This window comes from Glycine max, chromosome 3 (assembly GCF_000004515.6).
Source record: "Glycine max cultivar Williams 82 chromosome 3, Glycine_max_v4.0, whole genome shotgun sequence".
Taxonomy (NCBI): Eukaryota; Viridiplantae; Streptophyta; class Magnoliopsida; order Fabales; family Fabaceae; genus Glycine; species Glycine max.
The window spans coordinates 5,372,215-5,383,171 of record NC_016090.4 but is presented as its reverse complement, the minus strand read 5'-3'; the positions used below and the strand labels follow the sequence as shown (position 1 = coordinate 5,383,171).

Here is a 10,957-nt window from a genome sequence, read left to right as displayed (position 1 = left end):
ACGTCACTCACAAAGTCACCAACCACTGCAACGTCATCCAACTCTCCCTAAGCATCACCTTCCGTGCGGTGGAGCACAACTACTTCACCGTGAAGAAATTCCTAGCCAAACACGACCTAGTGAGACACAAGACAACCGCACTCCACAATTGCCTCAAAACCATATATGAAACTCTCGACGAGCTTAGAGAAGCACATCACGACCTCGAGCTCTACCCTAACAAGAAAACTATGTACTAGCACACCAACGATCTCAAAACCCTCATCAGCACCGCCTTAATGAACCAAGTCACATGCCTTGACGATTTCTCTCATGATGACTGCAAGTAAGTGCAAGGGGTTGCAAGTGTGAAAGCAAGAGTGCGAGTTCAAGGTTGCAGTGCAATGCGAGTATCTATAGAAGAAGAAAATTTTAATTTCTCACGTTTTAGAAGAAAATTAAAATTTCACATTTTTAGTTGTTTAAAATTCTATTTTAAAATTCCAAAAATTTAAATTTTTCATAAAAAAAATATCCAAACAATGAATTTTAGATTAAAAAAATGTAAATTATTTTTCTTAGATAAAATTCTCTATCCAAATGCAAAAGAAAAAAATAAAAGAAATCTCAAAAGATCTTCAATCTTATGTGACACTATGAGATCCACAAAAAATAATTTAAGATCCCAATTTGAAATCAACAATTTTTTTAAATGGTCATAATTAAAGAAAATTTTATCAACACAAAATAACAAACTCGTCACAAAATATCTTTTTGGATACATTAAGATAAAATTTAAATCTGGTTCCTTAAATGTTTCTAGCATTTTTTTCTAATTAAAATTAAAATTTCACCTCAATAATTCACTTAATAAAAATTTACATTAAATATAAATATAAATTAGATATATAAAACTCTTAATTTTGATTCACCTAAAGAATGATATCTAAATTTTGTATATACTACTAATCATCACTTCAAGAATCCTCTAAGCCATGTTGATTGATATACAACTTACAGCTGCTACGATCATCAACTATGCAAAGTACAACAATCCAGAAGCTAGAAGCAGGTCTGTTGACATCTTTTGTATCACTCTTTAATTACCACACCAAGTTTCCAATTTGCTTGCTCACTATAACAAGAACAGTTATCATAAAGAAAGAGTAAATCAATGAACAGGGTAATGGAAGAAACTGTACACTAAAATGATTTTTCATACGTATACATGTTACTATACTGGACACAGATGAACTACATTATAAATGGGGGGTAACTAACACGAAACACTACATCACGGAATTACAAAATTGGATAATCATAACTATATATCAAAAAATTATGACACAACACAAATATACATGTGCTTATATAAACAGGAGGCATGGGGAAATTTGTTGATAGCTTGGATCTGAACCTGTACAGCGCTTGCACGCTGAACCTGAGTTGTCTTGAAGTGAATTTCACCTCCGAAAATGGATCTGCATCGATCCTAATCTGCATGCTAGTATAAATGTTCATGCATATATATATATGTGAACAAAGAAGACTAAGAGCAGTAGGATAAAGAATTTTGCATTTCAGGGAGATTTCCTATTCATTACAGGGGAGCATGACCACATAAACCTGGCTCAAGACAGAACCAGAGTATCAAAACATCGACCAGCTGAGAACACCTCTCACAGTAAATTCAAGAATCGCTCCAATCCGCATCATCATCTTCATCACTTCCAGCCAAAGCCTATTGAAATAATTAACATATTAGTGGACCCCAAAGAAAGGGAGAATCAAGAGAAATAGAAAAAAGAAAGAGGAACACACACCTAATATCACAGTAATTAAACAGATAGAGAGTGAGAAAGACCTGGCGAATTGCATTTGCTTTCTCCAAGATGGCAGCAAGCTTCAAATTTGTTTTTGGACCTTGAATGCTAGGTCGTGTAGTCACAGCAGGCTTCAAGTTGAAGGACTGAGAGAACCGAAAACATTTTTAAATAAAATAATGTTTTGAATACAAAAGGGTATGATCAGCATAAAGAAACAAAAGTTGCAAGCACTAACCTTTGTTCTTATCTGTTCTAGTAAAGAATCTCTTTCATCTACCTTCGGTGCAATTTGAGGCATAACCCTTTCAGTAACCTTCCTAAGCTGCAGTGGTTAAAAGGCAAACTGTTATGCAAGAACTTTGACCTTAAAAGGGCATTCAACGTCATATAAGAACCAGAAACTGCCTCACCTTGCTTTTGTCATGAGCAGCAACAGCATCAATTAGAGGATTACGAGGACGAGGAAGCTTATTCTTTGGTTTTCCATTTGTTCTTTCACTCTCAACGTCTGATGTATGATCAGATGTATCCAAGGAAGCTGACATTCCCCCCTCAAAGGGCGGGAAACTCTGATTAGGCTCCATACTTTCCATGTTTGATGGAGACATGAATGAGATAGGCAGACGTCCTTGTTCCCCTTCCACATTACTTATAGACTGCTGAAGTGTTTTAAATTCAGAACTAGTCTCTGACATTAATTGACTTGGAGGTAGAGTCAGGCTTTCATGAGAAGAGATAGAATCATGTCCAGGTCCAGGAACAGCACACTCAACAGGTGGAGATGGAGGGTTTGGGTTAGAACTTTGTTCCATTTCTCCCTCAGAAGAAACAATTTGACTGTCAGAACTGTCCATAGACACCACATTAGTTACAGACTGCAGAAGTGTTTTATCATCTGAACTATGCTCCGTCAATAATTGACTTGGATGTTGAGTCAGTTTTTCTTGAGGTGAGACAGAATCATGTCCAGAAACAGCACATTCAGCAGGTGGAATTGTAGGGGAATTCAGTACCTTTTCTCCCTCAGAAGCAACTGCATGACCATGTGGAGGCCTGTCCATAGATACCATATTACTCATACTCTGTTGAAGTGATTTATCATCTGGACTAGTCTCCATCATTAACTGATTGGGCGGTTGAGTTGGTTTTTCTTGTGGAGGGATGGAATTGTGTCCTGAAACATCATATGCAGCAGATGGTATCGGTGCACATGGGTTTGAATTCTGTATCATTTCTCCCTCAGGAGCAACAAAGAAACCTTGAGGAGGCATGGCCGTAGATGCCACAGGTAATGTTAAGAAGGGATTCTGAATTTGGTTTCTGTCCAGCAATAGGTAATTATATTGACCTTTTGATTCATTAACCATGACAGGAAATTGAAAAGGTATAGCAACAGGATGCCCTGAAACATCAACAGGAAACCCAGAAGAATCTTGGAGCTTATCACTTTCCACAGCCATGACAGGCAAAAATGGATTCTGATACAACAAGGCATCTCTTTCAGAAGTTGGCAAACCAAATAGAGATTGTTTATCGGGTCTAATTGGCTGGACTGAGGCCGGACTTACTTCTAATTCTTCTCTTTGTGAAGCTAGGGAAGCATGTTGAACCTTGCCCATTCTCCATTGCATAGGTGGTAGAGGAGGCATAGGTGGCATCTCATCAAGATTATTTTCAGTTGCCTTGGGAAAGAGGTTAGGAAGAAGAGGCTTCAATGGATCCATGACATGTTTTGCAGCATTGTTCTCCTGGCTAGATGACTGTGGAAAGGAATAAAATGATGATGGCTCATCTGCATGGATTTCTGATGCACATTCAGACGTAGCATGAGTACTTTCTTGCTCCAATTGACATATCTGCATCTGCTGACATTGAGATTTCTCAGAGGCAAAGTTTTTCTCATCTCTGACTGGGAATTCTGCATCCTGTTCACCAATTTGGGATTTTGAGAGCAGATCTAAATCAGTTTCAGGTTCTAACTGGTTGCCAGAGGATGATGAAAAACTATCTCTGCCATTTTGTAATGGATCATGCTGGCCATAAGATAATGATTCTGACTGCCGATCATCTAACCCCGAAAATTCAGGCACCATTTCTGCATCATCAACAAAAGCATCATGTTGGAATTTCTCCCTAGGAGATGACTTTTGATTATTATTACATATTTCTGAATCTGGAAGATCACAGGGAACCAGTTTGTTCAGGTTCAATTGTACATCCACAGAAGCAATTTCTGGTTGATCCACTATCTTCTGTTCCTCTAATTCTGTCAAAGAATCTCTAGCAACTGCCTCATCAACTTCCATCTCTTTCTTCGGTGAATCTGCAAAGGTAGAAAGAGGCTCTTCTAACTTGGTAATATTACTCATTGAAGAACTTACGACATCAGATGATGTTACATCTAGCAATGGTGCTGATTGATTTTTTCTCTTCTCAGCATTTGTGTCCATGGCAATTTGCGTCAATTCTACTTCATTGGATTTTATTTCCATTTGATAAGAATGAGAACTCAACAGAGGCTCTTCCAAATCTGAAAGACCCATTGATGGAGAACAAATCTGACTTGAAGCTGGACAAGTAACAACACCCACATCATTTTCAGCACTATCAACAGAAGGAACAGAATACACAGCTTGATCTTCTGACTGAACATTTTCAGTGACCAGATCATTTACCATCACATGATTATCAGGAGATGGATGTTTAAAATGAGCATCACCTTCAACTGAATTAGCACTGAAGGTGGATCCATTTATTTTATCATCATGCACCATCTTTGGTATCTCTTCAGCTTTTGATTGCAGATCAGAATATGAAACTTCAATTTCTGCTGAGCCTGGTCCATTCAGTGTGTTGTTATGAGTTGAATCAGATGATAGCTCCCCGGTAAAGCAACTGACTGGAGGAACACGAGCTACCGAATTAAGTTGGGTTGCTACAGTACAATCTTCATCTTTTGAGTCTTGACAATCACGAGCCAGCATAGCACCTGAATTCAAGTTTAATTCTTCCATGGATGGAGAAACAGGATCCTCTACTGGTGAACCAATATCTCTATTAACCAAAATTTTAGAAGGATTTTCATTGGGAGACTCTGCCTGGGAAATTTTGATTTCGGAATGATCACTGCATTCATCTCCATGAGCCAATTCCAAATCATTAGGAACTTGTAACAGATCATCAGAATGAATATATGGGTCATCATCATCCAAGTTGTCTAATGATGTTTTATCAGAAGAACCCAAAGGGTGAGCATCATCTGTTCCTAGGGAGAGAGAAACAGGTTTGGAAGTAATAGATTCAACAAGACCTGTTCTGTCTGCATCGTCATCATCTAATCGTAAATTAAGTTCAGCAGGGTCAGATGGGGTTTCATCTGAAGGTAGGATCACTGGTGAGGTGGATACAAGATCAGAACACAACACCAGTCCTGAAGTTGTCAGATCTGAAGAGGCTTGCCCCAAATCAGAAATATCTTCTTCATGAACAGGTGCATCATCATGCATGACAAACCTCTCACAATCTGTGCGTTGAAACTCAACATTATGGGGAAGCTGGTTGGATGGTGCATCTTCAACCTCCGGTTCACAATACTTAGTATTTGTGAATAATATAGGTTCTGATTGCATATTTTCAACTGCAGTGGTTAACGAATCAGAGTGAGGTAAATAGGATCTATCTTTCTTGAAATTTTTGTCTGATGTAGAGGAGCTTTCGACAGATTGAGAATCTGAAAGGTGAGCTTGCAGTTCTATATGCTGCCCATTTCCATCTCTTTTGAATGAACTATTATCATCTAATGAAGATGAGGTTCCAGTTGATTGAGAATCTGACAACTGAGCTTCAACTTTAATATGTTCTTCATTTCTATCTTGTTTGAAAGAACTACAGTCATCAGACATTGAGGAGTCCCCAAATGATTGAGAATCTGAAAATTGAGCTTGTAATTGATGTTCTTCTTTATCATTAGTATTTGCTGCCTTCTGAATATTCAAGAAACTACTCTTAGGTTTAAACTCATTGTCAGTTTCCAGTTCTGATTCCATGGTAGTTAAAGCATCCATGTAATTGTCAACTTCACTAGTCACATCATCAGATTGGTACCCATCTAAGCTGCCTTCTATTTTCTTTTGTTCATCGATAGCCAATTCTGCTTCATCAGGCAACATAAGATGATTAGAAGACTTCTTATCTGCCACACCATCTGAGATTTGTTCTTTCACCTTCACAAGATCTCCATTTGTCCCACCATCCATTTGTGAAAATGGTTTTAGTTCTAATTCCTTCTCATCAGGGGATGAATAGGTGTTTTTATTTCCCAATGACTTTTTCACAGGACTAATGCTGCTGATTTCAAGAATTTTAATCCCAGCCTCGCTAGCATCATCTGATGTCTGTTTCACAGGCAATGGAAAGATTGAAGTTTCACAAACCATTTTATGATCAGGTGAAGGAGTTTCCAGAAATTTCTCCATGTAACTCTTCCCAGCTCTTGTTTCAACTGCTGGTCCATTCAATTGTCTTTTCTTCAACTTCACTAGGCGTGCAGGATTACTATAACCATTCTCAATACGCTCCTCAAGAAGCAGTTGATGTAATCTACAATGATGGAAATTAAATTGAACAACCAATCATCATTAAAACAATAATGAGAATAATGAATTAATGCATCACAATAAAATTATTGGAGCTTACTTTGCATGTGATGGTACAGCATTAGGGGTTTCACCATCCCTCAGCCGTGCTCCTTTCTTCAGCTGGAAATGAATGAAAAAATAAGTACTCAATTTTCCATTGCATAAAATATTTTGCCAGGGAAATTACGGAGTATCACAACCCTGGTATAAACAAGAAAAAGCAGTGCTGAACAGTTGTCTGCCTACTTGTATCATATGTGGTCATATACTATATGTATGGATCAAAGGCAGCGAGTGGACCTCAAATAATTTACAAATTTACAGCAAGATCCAAATCAATAATAGACAACATGAAGCCAATCAGGATGATGCATTTAAACAATTTTTCCAGTACCAACAACGTAAATAAATGGTAGAATTGAAATTTGTACCTTTACTTTACGAATTCTCTTTTCTCTTTGAACTTCTATTGTAGCAGTTACAGATGAAGTTGGTTCTATTTTAAAGAATGATGGATCAGTATAACGCTTCAGACATGCCCCAGCCCCAGCTACATCAAACCTTTAAAGAAGCCAAAAGCCAAAAAGAACACATTTCAAAAATCTATAACATAATAATTATTTTCTAATCATATGTCTCATGAATCAGCTCATACTTATCCAGCAGGAACAGTCTAGGAGGACCACGACATTCTTCATATGAATCCATTATAAATCGAGGTAAGTCTCCACGAGTCACGAGATTTTGTTCAGAATGTAGATTAGGATGCCAATCAATACCTGCAATGCAATATGCAAGTATGTTTAAATTAGCAAAGGGACAAAACCTAATGGTTACAACTTAAATCACTATGACAATGACAAGTTACACACACAATGGGACTCTGTAAAATGAAATCTAACCTCCATTTGAATAGAATGAGGAATGATGAGTTTGAGAAAAGAAAGCCTTCTCTAGTGAAGGAACTTCAGCCTCAAGCTGTTTAACACGAGCCATAAGACCATGGCCTCTTGCAGCCGTAGCCATTACTTCTTCATGTAAATCATGGAAGATCTCAGCAGCAAACCTAACCAAAACGAAATAGTTAAATACAGAGAACTAAATGTCACCTAGTGACAATAAAAACTCTTAACTTGGAAAGTTAAAACATTGATACTGGGTTAAAAATTGCCTGCGCTAAAAAGGACAGGAAACAACTTCAAAGTTCAGATATCCTAATGTGACTTGGAACTCTGCCAAATAGAACTAACCTCAAAGAAATCAACTACACAACACAGAATGCTTGTCATACCGTGTGAAGCAAAAGCTAAAGTTAGGCCTTAATACAATTACAATCCAATACTCACTGAAGGAAAAATCACATTAACCATGTTCCATAATTCTACTCAACTATAGAATGGTCTACTAATTGCATTGTCTTCTCATCAAATTTTAAAATATCCGCAAATTCTAAGGAAAACATCAAACAACAAACATACTTTTTCAACAGCCAAAAAACGGTCTTGGCCAAAGTAACTACACTTCTCAAATTAACTACCATCTAGCCAAAACCTATCATCAGGAACCTCACTAATCCAAGATTTGTAGTCTACAGTAAGTCAATCAAATTCAAACCAAGTCAACCTCATCCATCACTCAGAAGAGCAGCAAGCAGAACCTATATGCCCACCCAACACTTTCACAATTCAAACCAATCCCCGCACTACAACCGCCCAATTTTATTTTAATCCCCCCGTCAAAATTCTATACATACAAAGCACAAAAGGAAAAAAAAATAACACGAAACTATAAATTAACTAATTAGTAGCAAATTAACCATAACCCAACCACCAAATTAAGCTTCTACACTATCTTCCAATTCCGAACTTGCTCCTCGATCCAGCGAGCTCGCTAAATCCAAAACGCACACAATCTTTCCAAATTAAGCTAACTCCTCCACAAACCTCAAAAATTCCACTAGCTTTATCAATTTTTTCTTCCTTTTCCAAACTCGACACTGGTTCAACTAAACGCAGCCACCGAAAACCAGAATCACGAAATCAAAAACTCAACAGAGAGATAGAAACACGGAAGTAACGAAATAGTAAGAAGAAGAAGAAGTAGAAACTGACTCGGCGAGGTCGCCAAGCTGGCGCAGGAGTCCGACGAGGCCGGCCATGGCGACGGCTTCGAGAAGCGCCTCGGGATCGTCCTTGTCGGCGGCGCGGCACAGCTCGGGATCCGCCAGGCTGTACTCATTCCGAACGCAGTACTTCGACAGCGGCATTTTTCTTCTTCTTCTTTGAACTCCGCAATTCGCAAACCCTAGTTTTTGCGATCGTGGTGGCTCTGCGCTTCGATCTTCTTCTTCTCTCCTCTTCCGGCGACTCTGCGTCCGTGATGTTCCACCATGGAAGGAGAGAGAGAGAACGGAGATAGATAGAGTGAGAAAGTGAGAGAATTTTTCTTTTTTTTCTAAATAATAATAGTAGTTGTTTTTGGGGAAATGAAATGAATGAAGATACGGTGGTGGGTGCGTGAAGAGAATGACTGAGCAGTGCAATTCACCGTTGATTATTTAACCCATCGCAGTTCAGACAAAGTAATAATTTTTTTTTTCTTTCAAGAAAACAAAAGTAATACTAATAATTGTAAAAAAGAAAATTGACAAGTTAATCCGTTAAGTAAAAATCAAATGGAAGAGTTTCAGGTGATTTGGATCAAATAAATTACATCAATAACTTTGCATTCAATAGGTACAATTAATGTAGAATGAAAATATTTGAATAATTATGGGATGTTTGGTTTGATTATTTTATATTTTTATTTTTATCGGAAATAAAAAATGATGATGGAAATGTGTTTGGTTGGATTTTTATCTTCATTTTCATGAAAATATTTTATCAAACGAACCAAAAATTGAAAACTATAAAATTTTATTGTCAGTGTTTTCAGTTGAACTCACAAATTTCATTTTGGGTAAAATGAAAACGCGATGACAAATAATATAATTTTAAGCAAATCTAAAAATACAATTCATTCCTTTTGAAAACTCATTTTTAGTGTTTTTATTTCTTGAAAGCAAAAAATAAAAAGTTTTTAGAATTTTAATATTTTGAAAATGAAAACAGTTTTCAGAAAATAAAAATAGAAAATGAAAACAGAAAATAAAAATAGAAAATGAAAACAGAAAATAAAAATGCAAACCAAACAAATTCTAACTTATTTATTATTATCTCCAATTCATGTATATAAGAAATAAATGAGAATATTTGTTTTTTAAAATATAAAAAATATATGACTACCCTTTAAATGTATTAATTATTAATTTCCTTTTATATTTTTGTTAAAGACTACTAATGAAATAAGTCATATTTAAAGAGTTATCTCTCTCAAAAAATGTAATTATGTTCTTAATTGTGCAAAAAGATTTAAAATATAAGTTATTTTACAATAAATTATTATTATTATGACTTTTATGATATTTATTATAACATTCAGTCAATTTATCCTATATAATAATAATTTATAATCAAATCATAATATAAAATTATTTTACAACATGGTCTCTTCTCATGAAAAAGTTGCATAATTTTTTTTCAGTATTTTCTAATATTAAATTTAAAGATAAATTTTCCGTCAAAAACATTTATAAGATAAATTGATGGTATTCAAATTTTATAATAATTATCAGAAATCTATATTTAACATAATATATAATAAATTAATATTATAATAATTTTATATTAATAATAATGATAAAATAACTCAAAGGAATATATATTGAGGTGGTACTTAACCTAATTTTGAATGGATTTTTTAATTTTAAAAATAAAAGTAAGATTTTAAAAAATTAAAGTTGAAATGATTTTATAATTTTAATTTAAAAGCTACTTTATGTATAAAAAAATTGAACTTTTTTTTGGTATAGACATGTCTTTCAGTTTTAAAATTTGAAATAAACGAGGAATATAGGTAAAAAAAGAAAAACTGTTAAAATGAACTTGTTGAATTTTTTTACGTATATGGATTAAATGTTTTTCTATACAATAATTCTTTTTTTTAGTAATATAGTAATAATGTATACAGTATACACTCTTTTTCTTTAGCAAGTTATACTCTATACACCTTAAATGCTTGGGTTTCTTTTTTTTCTTTTTTTTTTGAGGAAATGCATGGGTTAATAGATACTCTTAGTGGTGACCACTTTTAATGAGTGAATTTTTAAATTTGCTCCTAATTTTTTTTACAACCGACACATTAATTACAAATATTAAATACGTTACACATGTATATGTTATTAAAATAAGACTAGAGTTGTCAATATTTCTTATTTTTCATTAACCGAAAATGAAAACCTTTTTTTTAATATATAATAATGTATTTTGTGCTATATCTATTTTCTTTTACTGCTAGATATTCTTATAAAATTACTTTCAAAGTTAATTTGTACTCTTTTGGTTCCAAAATAATTGTTGTAGTTTGCTTTACATAAATAAAAATAATAATAAATAGATAAAATAGAATAATAATTTT

The 10,957-nt window shown here is 34.9% G+C and overlaps 1 protein-coding gene across 1 annotated transcript; it reads right to left on the bottom strand.

The window, feature by feature from the left end:
- Window positions 1-862: 862 nt before the first annotated feature.
- On the bottom strand, window positions 863-8,957 carry LOC100793542 (protein SCAR2). The gene is made up of 9 exons (XM_014773492.3): window positions 8,554-8,957; window positions 7,345-7,508; window positions 7,098-7,221; window positions 6,874-7,003; window positions 6,501-6,562; window positions 2,216-6,404; window positions 2,041-2,127; window positions 1,844-1,948; window positions 863-1,720 (listed from the first exon to the last, which is right to left on the bottom strand). Exons 1-9 carry the CDS (start codon window positions 8,706-8,708, stop codon window positions 1,670-1,672), a joined length of 5,067 nt encoding a protein of 1,688 aa, XP_014628978.2. The 5' UTR covers window positions 8,709-8,957; the 3' UTR covers window positions 863-1,669.
- Between the last annotated feature and the right edge of the window lie 2,000 nt (window positions 8,958-10,957).

Excerpts from the sequence above, each read along its gene's own strand:
- LOC100793542 (XM_014773492.3), bottom strand. The coding sequence starts at position 8,708 with ATGCCGCTGTCGAAGTACTGCGTTCGGAATGAGTACAGCCTGGCGGAT. Across the intron at positions 6,405-6,500 it reads GCTGTACCATCACATGCAAA|ATTACATCAACTGCTTCTTG; the intron begins GTAAGCTCCAAT and ends CCATCATTGTAG. Across the intron at positions 1,949-2,040 it reads TAGAACAGATAAGAACAAAG|TCCTTCAACTTGAAGCCTGC; the intron begins GTTAGTGCTTGC and ends CGGTTCTCTCAG.